General features: G+C 59.5%; 2 protein-coding genes across 11 annotated transcripts in view; one reads left to right on the top strand and one right to left on the bottom strand.

Annotated features, from left to right (window-relative positions):
• Positions 1-19508, top strand: part of UNC13D (unc-13 homolog D) — a 33629-nt gene that overhangs the window by 1575 nt on the left and 12546 nt on the right. For 2 of the 6 annotated variants that reach the window (XM_040456430.1, XM_040456431.1), the window contains exons 3-32: positions 148-255; positions 372-431; positions 523-589; positions 832-1012; positions 1360-1404; positions 1542-1610; positions 1786-1855; positions 2045-2149; positions 2260-2352; positions 2427-2530; positions 4115-4232; positions 4337-4461; positions 4602-4692; positions 4775-4831; positions 4911-5008; positions 5114-5165; positions 5244-5377; positions 5456-5576; positions 5922-6065; positions 6264-6362; positions 6466-6672; positions 6835-6903; positions 7775-7854; positions 9415-9520; positions 9596-9667; positions 10079-10162; positions 10259-10379; positions 10608-10731; positions 11169-11365; positions 12130-12494. In XM_040456430.1, the coding sequence (XP_040312364.1) occupies positions 148-255; positions 372-431; positions 523-589; positions 832-1012; positions 1360-1404; positions 1542-1610; positions 1786-1855; positions 2045-2149; positions 2260-2352; positions 2427-2530; positions 4115-4232; positions 4337-4461; positions 4602-4692; positions 4775-4831; positions 4911-5008; positions 5114-5165; positions 5244-5377; positions 5456-5576; positions 5922-6065; positions 6264-6362; positions 6466-6672; positions 6835-6903; positions 7775-7854; positions 9415-9520; positions 9596-9667; positions 10079-10162; positions 10259-10379; positions 10608-10731; positions 11169-11365; positions 12130-12251 (3123 nt within the window). In that variant the 3' untranslated portion in view covers positions 12252-12494. Of the gene's footprint in view, positions 1-147; positions 256-371; positions 432-522; positions 590-831; positions 1013-1359; positions 1405-1541; positions 1611-1785; positions 1856-2044; positions 2150-2259; positions 2353-2426; positions 2531-4114; positions 4233-4336; positions 4462-4601; positions 4693-4774; positions 4832-4910; positions 5009-5113; positions 5166-5243; positions 5378-5455; positions 5577-5921; positions 6066-6263; positions 6363-6465; positions 6673-6834; positions 6904-7774; positions 7855-9414; positions 9521-9595; positions 9668-10078; positions 10163-10258; positions 10380-10607; positions 10732-11168; positions 11366-12129; positions 12495-19508 lie in introns of those variants that run through there. The other 4 variants (XM_040456429.1, XR_005784944.1, XR_005784945.1 and 1 more) reach the window with 4 other exon arrangements.
• Positions 13638-19508, bottom strand: part of UNK (unk zinc finger) — a 33374-nt gene continuing 27503 nt past the window's right edge. For all 5 annotated transcript variants that reach the window (XM_040456437.1, XM_040456436.1, XM_040456433.1 and 2 more), the window contains 5 exons: positions 19377-19478; positions 19042-19230; positions 16775-16956; positions 15901-16158; positions 13638-15103 (listed from right to left, as the gene is read on the bottom strand). In XM_040456437.1, the coding sequence (XP_040312371.1) occupies positions 14948-15103; positions 15901-16158; positions 16775-16956; positions 19042-19230; positions 19377-19478 (887 nt within the window). In that variant the 3' untranslated portion in view covers positions 13638-14947. The remainder of the gene's footprint in view (positions 15104-15900; positions 16159-16774; positions 16957-19041; positions 19231-19376; positions 19479-19508) is intronic.

The following is a 19508-nucleotide window of genomic DNA, read 5'->3' as shown; positions in this document are numbered from 1 at the left end:
CCTCCCATCCCCCACACGTTGGGGGTGCCTCGTCCCAGCTTTGGGAGTGCAGTGCTGGTGCCAGGGGTAGATGGCGGGGGGCGGGTGGGGGGGCTCGCCTTGCAGTGGACTGACAGGGGTCCCTGAGGTGACTGTGCTGTGCCTCAGCGGGCCCTACTCTACGAGGAAGCTCTCTACACCATCCTGCACCGCCTGGGTCAGCCCGAGCCCAACCATGTGAAGGAGGCCTCAGAGCTGCTTCGATACCTGCAGGAGGTGAGCCCAGCCCCCACTCCGCCCGCCATCCTGCAGCCTGGACTAAGGCAGGAGTCCTCTTCCCCACCGGCCATCCCGCCCTGTGCCCTAAGTCTCTTACGCTCCCATCCCACCAGGCCTTCCACATGGGGCCCGAGGAACACCAGCAGCTGCTGCAGAAGGTCCAGAAGCTTGAGGTAACCCTGGTCCAGGACCGCCCTAGGCTAGGACAGGGGCCGGGAAGCCCAGCTCCCTCCAGGAGTCAGGCTCACCCTCCTGTCCTTCCAGAAGCCAATATTTTGTCTGAAGGCAACGGTGAAACAAGCCAAGGGCATTCTGGGCAAAGACGTCAGTGGTGAGTAGAGGGTGAGGGTCCCTGAGGGCCTTCTTGCCAACATCTTCTCCCCATCAGGCTGTCCCAGAACTGGGAGGGAGCTCCCATCTCCCAGACGTCCCCTGGGGCTCACCTGGGTGCTGCTGACCCCGGGCCCTCCGAGTGTGTGGATGAGCTGGGGCTCTGCCCCTGGGGTGATGAGGGAGTCTCCCAGGGAGCCTGGCCAACACCCTGGTGGCCTCGTCCTTCCCCCCCTTCCCCAGGATTCAGTGACCCCTACTGCCTGCTGGGCATTGAGCAGGGGGTAGGCGCACCGGGAGGCAGCCCTGGGTCCCGGCATCGGCAGAAGGCTGTGGTGAGGCACACCATCCCGGAGGAGCAGACCCACCGCACCCAGGTCATCACCCAGACCCTCAACCCTGTCTGGGAGGAGACCTTCATCCTGTACGTGGCCCGGCCCCAGCCCCTATCCCCTCAGTGAGATCAGCGGGACTTCCTGACTCAGGGGAGGTGACTTGGCCTGACCGGAGGAGGAGCCTGCTCCCTGGGCCAGAGATAGACAGGAGGTCAGACAGGACAGAGCAGTGGCCCACGTGTGCAGGCGGGGTGTGGAGGGTTGGACTGGGTTGGTCCGGGGGGTAGGCCGAAGCCTTGCCTTAGAGGACGGAGGAGCAGTTTGCTAGGAGGGGTCGAACTGGACAGTGGCGGAGTGGGGGAGGGAGCTCCCAGGGACAGGCTCTGGTTGGCTCCGGCCCTCCAAGGCCCTCAGCCATGCCCTTTCCTCCCTGTAGGGAGTTTGAGGACATAAGCAACTCAAGCTTCCATCTGGACATGTGGTGAGGGGCGTCCCCTGCCTGGCGGGGTCAGGGAGAGAAAGGGGGCGAGTGGGGGCGGGGTAGACCCTCCTCCCGAAGGGGTCAGGGGCTCCCAGGACACCCTCCCTGCCTCCTGCTCAGACCTTTGCCCCCCTCAGGGACCTGGATACCGTGGAGTCTGTCAGACAGAAGCTCGGGGAACTCACCGATCTGCATGGGCTGCGGAGGTGAATGCCGTGGGGAGCAGGTTCCTGGGGAGGGCGTGTGGGCCCCTCTGCCCTCCCCGTGCATGCGGGTTGTCTGCTGGGCTGCAGGCCGTGTCTGGGCCCAGGATGGGGACGGATCCCAGCCTGACCCCTCAGTGTCTTGGCCCATCCCCCTCATGGACCCTGCCTGGAACAGGATCTTTAAGGAGGCCCGGAAGGACAAAGGCCAGGATGATTTTCTGGGGAACGTGGTTCTGAGGCTACAGGTGAGTGGGGTCAGGAAAGAGGCTCAGGAGAGAGACCGAACGGGGGTTCACGAGGAGTTCAGGGGAGCGGTACCGGGTCCACACCAAGCAGGGCCTGGGGTCTCCCTCCTCTTGCCTCCTCTGCCCCCAACTGTGTGAGATTCATGCCACCCATGGGCACGGGCACCCCCTGCCCGCCCTGCCCGCCAGGACCTACGCTGCCAAGAGGATCAGTGGTACCCTCTGGAGCCCTGCACCGAGACCTACCCCGACCGCGGTCAGTGCCACCTCCAGTTCCAGCTCATTCACAAGCGGGTAGGTTGGGGGCCGGGCGCAGGGACCGTCCAGGGGCCTGCCTGGGGTGGCCAGACGGGCCGCACCGGCCGCGGGGCCCTCCACTCGCCGCCGTGCTGGCCCCGTTGCAGAGAGCCACCGCGGCCAGCCGCTCCCAGCCCAGCTACACGGTGCACCTCCACCTGCTGCAGCAGCTCGTGTCCCACGAGGTCACCCAGCACCAGGTACTGCCCTCCCAGCGCCGGGTGGTACGGGGCTCGCCTGCTGGGTCCTGACGCCCCTCCACCTGTCCCTGCAGGCGGGCAGTACCTCCTGGGACGGGTCGCTGAGTCCCCAGGCTGCTACCATCCTCTTTCTCCATGCCACGCAGAAGGACTTGTCCGACTTCCACCAGTCCATGGCGTGAGTGCACGGTCCAGCCGGAGCACCCGGGAGGGTCACCTGTCCTCCTACAGGCTGGCAGCTCAAAGTCGAACCCTCGGGAGATTTCTGTTTGGCCCCACCTGTGTGTTCTAAGTTGTTTTTGTTTTAAGTTTATTTACGCGGGTTCATTTACGCGGGTTGGGCGTACAGAGAGAGAGAGAGAGAAGCCCGAGCAAGCTCCTTGCCGTCGGCGTAGAGCCTGATGCGGGGCTCGAACTCAGATCACGACCTGAGCCGAAATCAGGAGTTGGACGCTTCTCCGGCTGAGCCGCCCAGGCGGTCTCCCTGTGTTTTCAGTTTTGAGTCAGTTGCCCACTTTTACAAATCTGGAGGTTTTCCACATGGAGTCACGTGTCCAGCGTCCCACGGACCCTAAGTGCTGTCGTTCTGCTGGGCTGTAGCTGGCCACGACGGAGCGCACGGCCTCCCCGGCCCCTCACGGCTGCCATCGGCCCATGTCACTCCCTGGCATTTGAATTCGCCACCCCTGCCCCAGATCGGCAGCCCCGTCTTCCAGCACCACCACCCTTGAGTCAACAGACTTGCGCGCCGGCATTACCAGATCTGTGTTGAGGGCCTGTCCCATCCCCTGTGCCCCAAGAGGTTGTGGGAACGAGGGAAGGGGCACACGCGAGTCCTCAGATGTTCCCGTGCGGGTGAGGAGTACAGAACTGGGGGCACCCCGGGCGCTGGCCAGGCCAGGAGGATGACGGTGCCCGCTGCCCCGGGGCCACGGCTGACACTTGGCACTTGAGTAGGGGCCGGAAGGGGGCTGGGGGAGAAGGGCAGCTTGTAGGACCCTGGGCAGGTGGGTATTCCCAGATAGGTGGACAGGGGATGTGGGTGAGGCTGGGCCTGGGAACGGACACCCACGGCGAGGGCCCAGGGTCCTGCGGGGCCCGAGCATGCAGTGCGGTGTCCCGGTCAGGACGAGGCCTGTCCCCGGGCTGCTCTTCTCTTCCGTCCTCCTTCACAGTCCCTCTTGGGCCACATTTCAGCTTGGTCATCACCTCTGTGCAGTGCCCCCTAAACTGTCTATGGGGCAGTCCCAGCTGATGTTTGGCACGTGTGCATGAAGGCTCAAGTCTCCAAATCTTTTTTTTCAAAAGAAGCAAGAAATCCTGAATTCTTCTTATTTTTTTTACATTAAATATTTTTTTTTAACGTTTATTTATTTTTGAGAAAGAGAGCACCCATGAGCAGGGGGAGGGGCAGAGAGAGAGACGGAGAATCTAAAGCCGGCTCCGCGCTGTGAGCGCAGAGCCCGACGCGGGGCTCAAACTCACAACCGTGAGATCATGACCTGAGCTGAAGTCAAGAGTCCGCCCCTTGACCGACTGAGCCAGCCAGGTGCCCCGAGATCCTGAATCTTTAAGTCACAGATATCCCAATTTGAGGAACAGATGATTCATTTACACGTTTGAAAAACAACTTGATGAGGTTGATGGGGGTCCATAGGAGGTCTCGGGGGCAGGGCACCTCGCTGTCCCTCCCCAGGGCCGGTGAGCAGCGGGAAGGACGCTGCCCCGCCTGGCGGGGCTGAGGGCTTCCTGTCCGCTGCAGGCAGTGGCTGGCCTATAGTCGTCTCTACCAGAGCCTGGAGTTCCCGAGCAGCTGCCTCCTTCACCCCATCACCAGCATCGAGTACCAGTGGATCCAGGGCCGGCTCAAGGCAGAACAGGTGGGCTGGGGTGGAATGAGGGGTGTTGGGCAGGCAGAGCTCAGGGTGCGGGAATGGCGGTCCGGGCCCCGTAAAGCAGCTCCCGACTCTGCCTGGCCCTGCAGCAAAAAGAGCTGGCTGCCTCGTTCCGCAACCTGCTGGCCTACGGCCTCTCCCTCATCAGGAGGTTCCGGTCTGTCTTCCCCCTCTCTGTCCCCGACTCCCCAGCCCGGCTGCAATCTCTTCTCAGGTCAGCGGCTACCCCTTCCCCTTCTTCAGTGAGGCCAGGAACGAGGGCGCCTGCAGGGATGCGGCAGCCTGCTGGAGATGGGAGTGGGGGGTGGGTACAGGGGCAGCGGGCATCCTGGACCCAGCTGTCTGTCCCCACAGGGTCCTGGTACAGATGTGCAAGATGAAGGCCTTTAGGGAGCTGTGCCCCGACAGCGCCCCCCTGCCCCGCCTGGTGACCGAGGCGCTGCGGGTATGGGTACTCACCCTGGGGACGAGGAGGGCATGTGCCTGAGCCTAGTGACCCTCCCTGCTCACCCCCTCTTTGCCCGCAGACCGGCACCGTCGAATGGTTCCACCTGAAGCAGCAGCACCATCAGCCCATGGTGCAGGTAAGGGGGCTCGGGCAGGGCGGCGGGGTGGGGTGCTCGCCCCTTGCAGCCCTGCCCAGCGCACCTCTGTCCCTGCCAGGGCATGCTGCAGGCAGGCAAGGCCTTGCTGAGCCTGGTGCAGGACATCATTGGCGACCTACACCAGTGCCAGCGCACGTGGAACAAGATCTTCCAGAAGTGAGCAGGTGGCTGGGTTGGGAGGTAGTGCGGCGGGGGCTCAGAAGAGGGACCAGAAGGACCCCTGTGTGTGCCACCAGGTCACACCTGTCGCCTTCCTTCCAGTGCCCTCAAGGTCAACCTCTTCTCCATGGCTTTCCTGGAGCTTCAGTGGCTGGTGAGTCTCGCCCCGCGTCTCCGGGCCGTGCCCTCTACCCTGGCTCTGGAGCCCTGTCCCCACGCCTTCCCTTCGCAGGTGGCCAAGCGGGTACAGGACCACACGGCGGCGGTGGCGGGCAGCCCCGTGTCCCCGGAGGTGGGCGAGAGTCTATTCCAGCTCTATGTCAGCCTCAAGGAGCTCTGCCAGCTGGGCCCAGTCCCCGCAGAGAGGTGGGCAGTGGCGGGTCCGCACAAAAGAGAGAGGAGGGCTGAGGAGAGGCTCCCAGGCTGAGCCCCGGCCCTCCCCAGGGATGGCGTCCTGGCCCTGGATGGCTTTCACCGCTGGTTCCAGCCCGCCGTCCCCTCCTGGCTGCAGAAGACATACAGTGTGGCCCTGGCGCGGGTGCAGCGCGCTGTGCAGATGGATGAGGTGGGGGCGGGGCCCGAGATCAGGGATGGGGTCCCAGCTTTGGGGGTGGGGCTCGGGGCTCTGCTTGTACCCCCAGGACGTGCAGAAGCTGGTAACCGGCTCTTGAAGCCAGTTGTGCAAAACGCCGCCTCCTGATATCCTTGGTGTAAAGCGTGGCTTTCCTTCACGGACTGATCTGTGCAGCCGGGGGATCCCTGGGTGGGGAGCGTCGCTCGCACCCCTGGTAGTCCACCCCCACCCCCCACCCCGCCCCGTCCTGCATGCTTGCGGAAGGAAGGAGGGAGGGAGGAGCAGGAATCTGGCAAGGCCTGAGCCTTCCTTTCTGCACCCTCTCCCATCCCCCAGTTGGTGCCCCTGGGTGAACTGACCAAGCACAGCACATCAGCCGTGGATCTGTCCACCTGTTTCGCCCAGATCAGCCATACTGCCCGGCAGCTGGACTGGCCCGACCCAGAGGAGGCCTTCATGATCACCGTCAAGTTTGTGGAGGTGCGGCGTCTTCGTGGGTCCTTCCCCTCCTTTCTAGGACAGCCCCATTTCACTCACCCTCTTTCTCCCCAGCTCCTCCTGCCCCAGCAGCCTCCGAGGCCTGTGTCTTAAGTCCCCAAGTCACCGAGGTTTCCGTGCCTCTCCACATTGACCCCCTCGTGGGCTCCCCCCGCATTGATCCTCCTCCCCCCACCCCAGGATACCTGTCGGCTGGCCCTGGTGTACTGCAGCCTCATAAAGGCCCGGGCCCGGGAGCTCTCTGCAGGCCAGAAGGACCAGGGCCAGGCGGCCGACATGGTAAGGGCCGGACCTGGGTGTCGGGGACCGGGGTGGGGGTAGGGGCTGCCAGTCCCAGCACAACTCCGGAAGCTCTGCCTCCTGCGCCCGTGCCTGCCCTCAGCTATGCGTGGTGGTGAACGACATGGAGCAGCTGCGGCTGGTGATCGGCAAGCTGCCCACCCAGCTGGCATGGGAGGCGCTGGAACAGCGGGTAGGGGCTGTGCTGGAGCAGGGGCAGCTGCAGAACACGCTGTATGCCCAGCTGCAGGGCGCGCTGGCCGGGTTGGGCCACGAGATCCGCACTGGCGTCCGCACCCTGGCCGAGCAGGTACCTTGTCTGATCCGCAGGGCCCCCCCCCCCCGCCCCCCACCGGACTTGGGCTGACGTCCGGCCCCTACCCCTTCCCGAACCTAAACCCAGGCTCCAAGTGGCCTCGCCCCGTCCTCCCCGCACTCACGCCCTGGTCTCCCTCCTGCTTTGTGTCCCCAGCTGGAGGTGGGCATTGCCAAGCACATCCAGAAGCTCGTGAGTGTCAAGGAGTCTGTCCTGCCTGAGGATGTGAGTGGCCCTCCCTGCTCAGCTTTGCCAAAGGGGCTTAGGGTGGCAGGGAGCTGAAGTCGGTGGGATGTCAGCGATGAGTCCCCCAGACTTGGGCCAGAAATGTTCCCTCCTGGACCTCGGTTTCCTCCTTGGATGCTAAGGGGGCAGGGTTGGGTCATTCCACAGACTCTCCCAGCATCAGTGTGGGGACTGCAGTCGGGGAGAGCTTGGACTTTGCAGCCAGACAGATCTGGGCGTGCATCCTTCTCAGCTCCTGTTTGCACAAGCCAGCTGATTCGAGCATCCTCACCTGTCAGGGGGCACAGTGATGCGTACCTTTGGTTGTTTGGGAGACGCTGACTCATTAAGTCATCAACTATTGAAGCACTCACTCTGTCCCAGGCACTGATTTAGGCACTGGGATATATATCAATGAACAAAAATTACGAAAGGTCCGCCCTTCCTAGAGCTTACATTCTGGTAGGGGACGTGGAAGAGCCAAGTACATGTATGTAACTAAAACTATACGTACGTGTGTGTGTGCGTGCACACACATGGCATGTTAGATAATAAGTGCTAGAGAAAATGGAGATATTTTTAGACAGTGGCTGGAGAAAGCCTTCCTCAAGGGTGACAGCTGAGCCCAGACCTAAAGGAAGCCAGAGAAGGAGCCATGAGGATTTCCAGGGGAGGGAACGGCAAAGGCCAGGGCCCCGAGCCAGGACCGTGCGTACAGGAGGCCAGTGTGGCTGCAGCCGGCTGTGGGCAGGGGTCAGCTCCTGCAGGTGTCCCAAAGCAAGTGCACAAAAGCTCCCGGTCCTGTTCGCCCTTCCGAGTCAGGGCATGGGAATGGGCCAGAACCAGACGTGCTGCCCACCCCTCTCCCCAGGCCATTCTGCCCCTGATGAAGTTTCTGGAAGTGAAGCTCTGCTACATGAACACCAACTTGGTGCAGGAGAACTTCAACAGGTCTGCGGCAGCCTCCCGCCCTGCGGCGCCCCACCGCCTCCCGCCAGCCCCTCTTTCCCGGCCTCAGCATCCATTCTCAGGGGAGGATGCAACCAGCCTCTGCTTCAAGGCTCACCTCCAGGGACAGGGGGCTCACTTCCTCACACACTTGCCCATTTCCCTTTAGGCTGAGCAGAAAGCTGCCTTCTCCTTTAGCCGTGGGCTGTCTGTGGGTCTTGCTGGCTCATCTCCCCTCCTAACGTTACAGGCAATGGGTATTCTCCCATGATTCAGGGGAACTTCTAGTTAGGGTGCCTTTAAAAAAAATGTTTTTAATGTTTATTTTTGAGAGAGGGAGAGAGAGAGAGAGAGAGACAGAGTGTGAGCAGGGGAGGGGCCGAGTGAGAGGGAGACATAGTATCCAAAGCAGGCTCCAGGCTCTCCACACAGAGCCTGATGTGGGGCTTGAACCCACGAATGGTGAGATCAGATCATGACCTAAGCCGAAATCGGGCACTTAACCGACTGAGCCTCCCAGGTGCCCCTAGTTAGGGTCTCTCTTCGAGCAGGGGCCTGGGCAGCATGGCTAGAAGTCAAGGGTGTAGGCCCCAGCCCACCTGAATTCAGACTCTAGCTTTGCTGTTGCTCGGTGGGCGGAGTGCACAGATTACTCAAGTTTTCCGTGCAGATGATCATAGTTCTGGCCTTTAATGAGGACCAAGTGAGTCACGTGGGGTGTCGAATGTAGCGCCTGTGCAAAGGAAGTGGTTGGCGCGCTGCAGACCGATGGCCCTGGGTCCTCCCCATGGGATCCGGGCTCTGAGGCTGCTGCCCGTGCTCCCCGCATACCACTCCTGGTGCAGCGGCCCCCGGGAAGCCCGCCTTCTTCATTTCTCAGGCCTGCAACATGCCATTTGTTCAGCTGAAACAGAGTTAAATCCCCACTCCAGGGATTTCACTCACTGCTGTCTCAACAGCCATTAGAACATTGTCTGGGGGCATAATAAGCACCCAAATATGTTGACTACATTAACTACCTTTAATTAGTATGACCTTCCCCGTTTTTAATTACACAACCCAATTTTTTTTTTTTTTTTTTTTTTTGTACTTAACTGCCTGAATCTACTTTGGCGTGTCAAAATTCAGTTCTTTCAGGTAGTTAGTAGGACTGTGGCTTGGTTGCTATTTTTTTCTCCTGACAGTTTATCCATCCTTATCCATGCTGGAATCTTCTTCATTCTGGCCACTCCACTACTGAATCCTGATTCTGTCACTGGGGGACCAGCCTCCCCTCCCCACCTTGTTTGTTGGGGTTTGATAATCCTACTGAGCAGGCTTCTCTGCTAGGTTATGAGACACATTGGTTGGGACTGGCCCCGCCCACCTGCCCCCCCCACCCCTTGTCCTCCCTGCCCCACTCCTGCCTGTGGCTCCAGCCCTACCTGAGAAGAGGGCAGAAGTGGAGGGTGGGGGTGGGGAGGAGCTGGGGGTGGGTCTGGGTTCCTTTCTCAAGAGCGTCTCTGCTTCCTCCCCTTCCACCCTCCTATCCTGTGACTGATGTCCCTCTGCACCTCACCCCAGCCTTCTGACCCTGCTCTGGACCCACACGCTCACCGTCCTGGTGGAAGTGGCCGCCTCCCAGCGGAGCTGCCCCCTGGCCTCTAGCAGGCTGAAGATTGCACTTCAGGTAATAATTGCAGTGACCACAAATAATCCTGGTGGGAGGCTGCCTGGGGTCACCTCTGAATGTCTCACCCCCTAGAATCTGGAGATCTGCTTCTACGCAGAGGGCTGTGGCCTGCCACCTGAGGCCCTGCACACAGCCACCTTCCAGGTAGGGGTCTTTTGGGGGGGGGGGGGGGGGGGGGGCCCCCCCCACACCTGCCTTTCTGTGCTCACCTGTGTCATCACGGATGGGGCCCAGCACGAAAAGAAAATGTGAGCCCCCTTTTCAGAAATTATTGAAAATTTAAAGGCAGCCACAGCAGAGCTTTGGTGTTTTAAAGCGAGCATCAGGTTTTTTAAGCATGGTGAGGGGGTGGCTGTGCCACTGCAGGGGGAGCACGCCTGTGAAGCCCACCCTGTCTGTCCTGAGGGTGCGTTCTGCGGTCGGAGGTTCTGGAACGCCCAGTGCTTTCCATATCAAACTGACATCCCCTCTTGGCGGCAAGTTCCCCAAGGGCAGCCCTGGGCTGCGATTGAGTGTGACAGTTCAGGTGACTTCTCAGCTGTGCCCCGTTCCCAGGCTCTGCAGAAAGACCTGGAGCTGCAGGCCGCTTCCAGCAGGGAGCTCATCCAGAAGTACTTTTGCAGCCGGATCCAGCAGCAGGTGAGGCTCTTTTCCTCCCTTGCACTCCCTGTGTCCCTGGAGCCCCGCCTCCACTCTGCCCCAGCCGACACTGCCCATGCGCCCCACCCTTATTAGGCAGAAGCGGCTTCTGAGGAACTAGGGGCGGTCACAGTCAAAGTCTCCTACCGCGCCTCTGAGCAGAAGCTGCGTGTGGAACTGCTCAGCGCCTCCAGCCTGCTGCCCCTGGACTCCAATGGTGAGTGCAGGCTGTCCACTGGCCGCTCCCGAGTCTTTGCTCAGGCCCCCCTTCCCCCGCGTCTCTGGCAGTTCTCTCCCGAGCGGGAGCACTGTGTGCAGTTTCTGCAGATCGCCAGGAGGGGGCAATGCTGCCGAACAGGGCACTGCTGCGGGGGCCTGGACGAGGCAGGGAGCTGGGGTATCCTTGGCAACGTGGCCTCCCCCAGGTGACCTCCTCACTTGTCAGGCTCCAGCGACCCCTTTGTCCAACTGACCTTGGAGCCCAGGCACGAGTTCCCTGAGCTGGCCCCCCGGGAGACCCAAAAGCACAAGAAGGACCTTCACCCCCTGTTTGATGAGACCTTTGAATTGTGAGTGGGTCCCTGTACCTGCCACCCTTCCCTAGCCCCGGACCTCCCTCGGGCCTGCTCCTCCCACCTGAGGCCGATTGGCTCCCCTGAGGTGACCGCATTTGGGTCCCAGGGAGGGGCACCTGGCACAGGGGTTTGCTAGGACCCCGGGAGGAGGAGCAGGACTGGAGGGGGAAGACCCCCACCTGTTGGGCTGAGAGGCTTTTGCTTCCAGGGAAGGTCTGGGGACAGAGGCCCTTGCTTTGAAGTATCAGCCCACAGAGGAGGAGTTAGGACATACTAGGCTGAGAACTGGCTTTGCGATCCTAACTCCCACCTGTCTGCCCTCAGCCCTGTCCTGTCCTCAAGATCCAGGGGCGAACTGTGTGCGCGGGTGGGTGCCAGTGACCGTGGGGTGGGGGAGCAGGCAGCTGAGCCCCACTCTGTCCCCCACTCAGCCTGGTGCCTGCTGAGCCGTGCCGGAAGGACGGAGCTTGCCTCCTGCTCACGGTGCTGGACCATGACACGCTGGGGGCTGATGACTTGGAAGGGGAGGCCTTTCTGCCACTACGCTCAGTGCCGGGCCTGACTGGGACGGAGGAGCCTGGCGAGGTGCCTCAGACCCGTCTGCCCCTCACCTACCCTGCGCTCAACGGTAGGCCTGAGCCCCAGGGCAGAGGCTGTGAGGCTTCGGGTGCAGGGCCAGGCCCAGCACTGGGGGTGCAGGGGAAGGGCAGCCTGTAAAACCTCAGGCAGTGGCCCCCAGGGAAGCAAATGAAGTCGGGGTCAGAGAAATCCCTCCTTGGATGTGGAAGCCAGTGGAGTCTGCGTGGTGGCTCGTGCTGAGTAGATAGCTCAGTCTGATCAAGAGACCAGGGAAATTTGTTAGCCCAAGTGTGGTGGGACCCTCTAGTGGAGGAAGGTCACTAACAGGCTTACTTGGGGAGAGGGCCTGAGTGTCTCTGACCAGAGGGCACAGCCCAAGCATCCTCCAGGCTGGATAGTAAGAATAGGTCACATGTCCAAGCACTTACGAGCCACTTTTAAGCACCTGACGCATATTAACTTTCAATCCTACAACCACCCAGTGTGGCAGGTGGTATTGCTGTTTTACAGATAAGTAAACTGAGGCACAAAGAGGCCGACTTCCTAGCCTAAGGTTCTCATGCAAAAAGGCAAGAGTTGCAGCCTGAAACGCACCTCAGCCTCTTCCAATGCAGTTGGGTCCTTGTCTGTGCCAGTGAGGTTGTGCTAGGGGATAACCTCAGGCTGTCTTGTGAGCTTGGCTGGTGTGTGTCCATCACTAGTTTTCAGGATGGCTGGGGAACGGGTCAGTGCTGTGACCCCCACCACTAGCCAGGCACTGCTTACCCCCACCCCCGGTGCCGCAGGCTGACCCCCAAACGCCTCTCTTCGCAGGGGATCCTATCCTGCAGCTGCTGGAGAGCCGGAAGGGTGATCGGGAGGCCCAGGTGTTTGTGAGGCTGCGGAGGCAGCGAGCCAAGCAGGCCTCCCAGCATGCCCCAAAGCCAGGGCGGTAGCAGTGGAGGTTGGGGAGGGGGCTGGGTGCCTGCAAGATCTGGGTTCTCCCCACCAGCCTGGCCTAACAGTCCGCAAGGGCCCTGCAAGTCTGGGGAACCCCGGTGTGCGGAAGGCCCAGAGTGTGGATCCTCTCTGGTCCTCCCACCAGAGGGGCCCGGGGCCCCTGTGGTATTTATACTCCCTCCCCCTGCCTCCAGCCCTGGCCTCAGCATTCTCTACCAAATTTCAGCACCAGGGGGAGGGGGCAGCTGTCTGCATCTCTGGCCCTCGCTCTCCTGTTGGGGAAGTGCTGCTCTGGCAGAGCTGTCTCCCTGCGTTTCCGGCCTGCCTATTCCAGTCACTGGGGTGGGGGGCTAGGCTCCCTGGGGCCTGCTCTTTAGCTCTCCTTCCCTGGTTCGCTGGGGCTACCGCTGCCCTGAGAGGGAGGGTGGCTCCTCTCCTGAGGCGGCTACTGGGAACCTTCTGGCTCTGAAGAGGTGAGAACTGGCAGCCAGTGGGGCTGGCATAGAGGAACAGGAAGGACAGCCTGGCCAACTGTGTCTACTGTGGACCCCTCCTTGGGACAGTACCTGCCACTTAGAAACTTTCTTAGCAAAAATAAAAAACCAAAAACAATTCATTGTCCTCTAAGGAACTATGCTGTTGCCCTGCATCGGGGTCCAGGAGATTACAGTCAGGCCCTGCAATCCCCCTCCTCAGCCTTCAGGAGACCTTGAGCTGTCCCCCCCCCCCCCCGCCTGTGGCCCACTCGGCCCCTCACTTCACGTTATAGAGCAGGGAGATGTGGGAGTAACTGATGTTCAAACAAAACACTACCAGGCATATCCGTGTGTGCGGTTGCTGCCTAGCACAAGGGCCTGATGCTCCCAAGGGGAGCACCATAAGTGGGGGTCTCCCAGGAGTTCAGTTGTGTGTCTATTCAAGGGCTGAGAGGAATGGAGTTGCAGCCTGGCCTGGGGGGGGACGTGACCCCTATGCTGAGAGAGCCCAAGGACGGGTTGTCCTATCTAGCTGTGTGACCCTCTCTGAGCCCACACAAGTATGATGGGGGAGGGTGGTGAAGGGGGTCAGTCGAGATCATCCAAGGCTCCTTTCAGCTCTGAACCTGAGATCCATACAGAGAGCCCATTAGCTGTGTTTCTTCACAGCTACCTACTAGGCCAGCTAAGAGCAGGGGGAGGAAAGAGGTGGCTCAAAGGCTGGGACCCTCAACCTTCCTTTTAGTGCTTTTGAGAGAAGACAGTCCTCCTCCTCTGAGAAACTACTAGGGGCCCTGTTTTCTTTTGCAAAACAGTAAGTGAATGGGTCCCAGCTGATGGGGCATAAGCTCTTTCTATAGCCCAGGTGGGGCTGGATCTCCCTCACCCTCATGTAAACAAGCTACCACTGTTAAGTTCATATTTTATTTCCAATAGGTTTGGAGCTTTGTTGATTTTTGCATTTTCGTAAAAAAAAAAAAAAGTTTTCACTTAATTCATTGAAAGCCCTTTCGTGCTGAGCCCAAGGAGAGCCTGGTCCAGGCCAGACCCTTCACAGCCCTCTTGCTCCCACCCCAGACCCCCAGCGCTGGGAGCAGGGTGGCTTCCCTCCACCCGCTCTGCCCTCCCGCACCCACTGCATCTTTCTGTACAGAACAATTTTTAAAATGGAAGCTAAGACACAATATACATCGGACAGGCACGCACACACATGTACACAGGCGTCTGCTCCAAATGGGCAGGACGTCAGCTGCACTCAGAGAGCACCAAGGAATGCATACAGAGCCCCTCCCGGTGAGGAGGGCAGGGCCTGAGCCCTACCTTGGTCCTCAGTCCGTAGCTCCTCCCCACCAATTGCCCTGCTAGCTGCCAGAGGGAAGGGAGGATATGGGGGGGGGGGGGAGCTGACAGCAGCTGGGGGGTTATGAAGAGGGCAGTGCCAGTCTGGTAGGTGGCCCTGGGGCCAGGGAGGCTGCTTTTGGGAGCCCAGAGGGAGAGGACTGAGGTGGATCCCTGGCCTCAGGAACCTGAGGGGTAGAACTCCTGGGCCTTGCCCCTCAAGGAGCTTCAAGGGCCCAGGGGTGGGAATGGGGCTGGCCCCTGCAGCTTTGGCCTGCCAGCCCCAGACTAAATACACATTTGGTAAACCTAGGAGCTAGGCTGGCTTCGACCCCAGCACATCCCCCTCAAGCCTCACAGCTGGGAACCAGGTATGGCCTGGGGATGTCCACATCCCTGGCTCTCTCCCTGGCCTGGGGAGGTGCAGTGAACAGAGCCTGCCCTGAAGGCTTGGTCCCTCCCCTCAGCCCCTTCCAGCTTCCCGCTCAGGCCCCAGGAAGAGGTTAAAACTAGTTAGTTTCCCTACATTTAAAAAGAGACAGAAACGTATCCCCTGCTGAAGCCCAGTGGGCGAAGAGGGGACTTGGTCTCTGCAGTGGAAAAGGAGGGAGTGGGCAAGGGGAGGGCTGCAAAATAGTTTTTTCTTTTAAAAAGTGCTTGGTAAGTCTGTTTTAAAGTGTGTGTCTATATCTATGTACAGATATACACACAGACACTGTTCACACACTGCCGCCCACGCATACCTACACACATACAGAAATGTATACATATACAGAATCATATACATATACATACATACATACATACATACATATATATATACTTTAAAAAGTCCTAGGTAAGAAGATCTGAGCCAGGCCAGGGCCAGGCCTGCGGGGTCACGACTGGAGGGCGTGGGCCCGGCCAGGCTGGCAGACTGGGCACTCGCTGCCCTCGGCACAGAGCTCACACAGCACGGCGTGTTGGCACGGCAGCACCGCTCGGTTCTGTTCCTGACACTTAAGGCATTTCACCGACTGCATGTGGAACACGGCCTGCCGGAGAAAGTGACATCATGGTCACCAGCCTGGCCCGGAGTTGGACAAGGAGCTTTCCTCAACATTCTCTTTGGTCCCCTTGATGAGGAACCAGAGGCACAGAGCTCAGCAGCATGGCTGCCAAGTGAGAGGGCAGAGTCAGAGTCCAGGCTGATGCCCTCAGGGCTCCCAATGTCTGCTTCCAGGGGTGCGGAGAGGGCAGGGCCAGTGCTGCTCTGCAGCCCCCACCCTGACGGGCTCTTCCTCCCACAAAGCCTCTGCCTCTTGTCTCGATCTCACAGGGACCCTCAGTCCTCAAACGAGAACAATGGGGCCTGGCTGCAAATGCCTGGTGAAAAAAAAGAATGCACTCTCTGCTGTGCCGTGCTCCCTGGGGATCAGTGGGCACCTAGGAATGCAGACAAAGCCCTGGGGACCTAACGGTTCTGGAATGTCTTCTGGTATGTGCAGAGCTCACAGGAGAAGCATCTCAATGTAACCGAAGGCCCAGGCCTAGTAATGCAGCTTGGGTTAGCCCCACCCTCAGAACTGTGGGGGCTGGGGTGGTGGGGGCGGGGTGGGGGGGGGAATGTGGGTACTGACGCCTCCCTGTCTCCAGCTTTCTCACCTCCCAGCAAGTGACATTTCCTCCTACCTCTCCTCCGAGAGGGCAGCATTTTGTGTCAGCCCAGCAGCTGGGCAGAGGCTCCCAGAAGGGTGGCTGTCCCTGGGACAGCGTGGACCCATCCGAGTCCAAGCGCTGCTGAGGCTGCTGTACACCCCCACCCAGCGCTCCCCTAACCTCCTGGGCTGACCTTGTCCACTTGTTCCAGGTGGGCCCGCAGCTGCTTCTGGAGGGAGTAGAGGGTGGAGAGTGAGAGGGCCTCCAGGTCGGAGAAGGTGGGCAGGGCCTGTGGGTCGGGGCCTGAGTGCAGCCGCTCCAGCTCTTCCTGTAGCTTCTTAACCTGCTCCTCCAGTGCATCCCGCTGCTCCCGGGCCAGCTCGCACTCAGCACCTGCTGCGCTGGCCCGCTCACCGGCCTCCTCTGCCTCCTTCTTCCAGGCATCACAAGCCTGTGGGCCCAACACACAGCACCTCATCTTGATGGCCCCCTGGCCCTGCAACCCTCCCCCCTGCAAGTACATCTCTGGGAGCCTGCAGGGACCACCGTGGCTGCGGGGCCTACTGGAGAGCTGGGTCAACTGTCTGGGGAGGGCACAGGCAGGGGGCTGACACTGCCTGCAGACAAGGGAGGTTTCAAGATCTGCAAGAGACCCTGTGTGTGTCAGGAAGGGGGCTGAAGCCAGCACGGCAGAGGAGCGCTAGGCAGAGCTGGGCATGTTGGCCAGCACCTGCAGGAGCAGCCAGGCTGCAGCTGGACAGAGGGACCATCTCAGAGCCTAGAACACCCTGGAAAGTCCGGGTTTCTGGGGAGAGTCAAGCAGTGCTGTGGGATCAAACCAAATAAGCAACTCACAGTGGGAATTCCGGGCCTGGGACACCAGCCAGCCCAGGGTCCTGACTGGCAAGGCAAGTGTTTCCACAGGGAAAGAAAGTGAACAAAACTAAATTTCTGCTCTGTCCTCCAGGACCCTGGGCCTCCCACCCCTGCGCCTCCTCTGTGTAAGATGGACGAAGGCTGCATGCCATCAGGCCCTGGGAAGGCAAGTGGGTGTGGGGGCCCAGTACCTGCTTAGCCTGCTTCCAGGACTCCTCCCACTGCTTGATGGTGCTGTTGGCTTCTTCGAGCTCTTGCCGCAGCCGGGCCAGCTCAGCAGCCCCTGGCCCTGACAGGAAGGCAGGAGAAGTGCCTGGGGAGAAGCTACCAGAGGCAAAATGCTCCCAGATGCTGCTATTCATCCCGTTCAGACCTGCATCAGGAAATGGAGGAACATCAGGGTTCTGGAAGGCTTCAGACCCAGACCCTGGGCCCCGTCCACCCCTGCCTGGAGGCTTCCAGGGGCTAGCTGTGCAAGGCTTCAGCAATATCAGGCCAGGGAATTTTACAGGGATGTGTTGGCCCCACAGCTGCATCAGACCTACCGTAGCATCACCTGCTACTCAACACTTAGCACTTAACTTCTGAGGCTTAGCAACCTCATCTGTAAAGTGAGGTTCCCATCACTTGCCTCACAGTGATTCAGGGGACTTGGGAAGGACTGGAGGGACAGCAGTCTGTAAAGGTGGCAATTTGTGATTGTGACTTGACTGTTGGGCTAGAGAGGGGAGAATCCCCTTACACCTGCTGTGAGGCTAGGGAGGAAATTTGGGGGCAAAAATGTGGCCCAGAGCCTCAGATGATGGCAGAACTGTAGTAGGAAAAGTTCAGGGAACCCTGGTTCATTCTCCTTGGTTTATGATGAGTAAACAGGAAAAAAAAAAAAAAAAGGTGTCACTAAGAATCACACAAACAGTAAACGGTGGAGACGATATACAGTCAGGGCATCTAACTCCAAAGGCTTACTTTCTCCAGTTAGCTGGGCTGCGCGCTCACCCAGCCATGTATTCGTTTACTCCTTTGACAGATGTTTGCTAACACCATGTGCCTCGCTCTGTGGCCACCAGGGCAGCCCCTGTCTTCTAGAGGGGGACCCATACCCACCTCTGGCTTCATTCTGCCCACACTTCTCATTCTAATAACTTCTTTCTCACTCCCTTCCCACTAATCCAGCAAGGATTTTCCAGAAATCAAAGGATTCTTTCTCTCCTCCAAGCAACACATACACCCAAACTATGACAGATGTCATCCTATGTAGAGATCCTGAGATGTGCACTATCGATGAGCCTATCTGCCCTGTCCCCAGAGGTGGGAACTCACGACCAACAAAATGTCATCCTGGCAGCGAGCTCTTCCCATGCACCTCCCTCCGCACTCAGGTGGCACTTTCTCTCTCGATCACGTCCAGGTCAGGTTCCCTCTATTATTCTGAATCACAAAGCCAGGCCTCTAACTCCACACAACAGTGACAGTTTCTGAGTAGGCTCTAGTGTCCATGAAGGTCTGCCTCTCTGACTAGACCACGGCTCTGTGGCAGGAGGGACTGTTGAGCTCACACTCTATAAAACCCTGCTTGATAACTACACGGAGAGGAATGAAAGGAATGAGTGTGTGGCAAGAAGGGGTACAGTCAAGATGCTTCCAGAATATGAACAAGCCAGACAAATGTGACACAAAGCATCTGAAGCTAACAGAGCCAACATAAAATGGAACAGCCACCTTCAAAACTGGAAAGATGCTTAGAGATCAACGTGTTGCCCTGATCTCTGGTCAGAATGTCAAAGGTTGGCTCACAGGCTCAGACTCAGTGTGAGCAGGAAGCCCAGCACCCTCAGGAGAGGTTATTTCTTGATCTTCTCGAACAGCTGCTGGGGGGGGGGGGGGGACTAAGAGCAGCAGCGAGCTGGGTACTGTGCTGTTTTACGCATTACCTCAGTAAACACTCATGCCAGCCTGCCCACGAGAGGGTACCCTGCCCGGGGTGGAGCCTGCAGCTCGCCAGGCCCTGCTTCTAGCCACTGTCATGTGATGTGCCCTCTAGAACCCCCCCAGTCTGGTTCTCATGTTCAGCAGCCTTTGGGGTCACAGCTGGGTCTGCCTGGTGCCTCTTCTTCTAGGAAGGCCACCTTGAGCCTGGGGCAAGCCTGTGCAGACTTCTCCCTTCGTCTCTTTCCCTCACATTATTTCATTTAAGCCTTGCACCTTCCTTGCGAGGAGGAGGATGCCATTATTTCTACAAACTTTAAAGCACAGGAAACTAAAAGAGGCTAAGCCACCTTGTCCAGGTGTACCCAGCTAAGGGAAACGTGGGACAGGGACCTGACCCACCTCCAAGCTCTGAGTCCCTGCTCCAACCTCTACTCTGCACTGCCTCTGGCTATGGACAAAGTGGCCAAAAGCACTTCTAAAAGCCCAGACCCTGCTGCCCCAGGTCTTGGAGAGACATACCCCCTCTTACCCAAAGATCCATGTGATGCTGAGGTCCCCAAAAATGTGTTTTCGGACTGGCTCAGGTGGCCCTGGGGCTGCTGCAGGAAATGCGAGGAGAGGCTGACAGGAGGGGACGGGGATGCTGAGTGGAAGGAAGCAGAACTGCCCAAGGAGCCAGGGATATTCACGGGTGCAGAGCTCTGCAGCAAACTGCCACCTGGAAGAGAGGCCCCAGAGGGCCCAGTGAAGGCGGGGCAAGCTACACAGAGCCACGTAAGCAGGGGAAGGCTCGCCTGCCCAGCCCGGGCCAGGCTGGACCCCTAGGAGCCCTCCCTCATGCGCTGCCCACCCACTACCCAGTACCAATTGTGATGCTGCCTGGGTGGGGCACCGTGCTGTTATCAAAAGTCTTCTCTAGGGCAGCCACCCCAAACTCATTCAGGTCCAGGTCATCCAGGGCAGACTCTGGGGACACAGAGATTGGTACATAAACCT

This window comes from Herpailurus yagouaroundi, unplaced genomic scaffold (assembly GCF_014898765.1).
Source record: "Herpailurus yagouaroundi ecotype Mexico unplaced genomic scaffold, PumYag 217, whole genome shotgun sequence".
Classification (NCBI taxonomy): domain Eukaryota; kingdom Metazoa; phylum Chordata; class Mammalia; order Carnivora; family Felidae; genus Herpailurus; species Herpailurus yagouaroundi.
The sequence above is the reverse complement of the archived record's forward strand: the minus strand, read 5'-3'. Positions and strand labels throughout refer to the sequence as shown.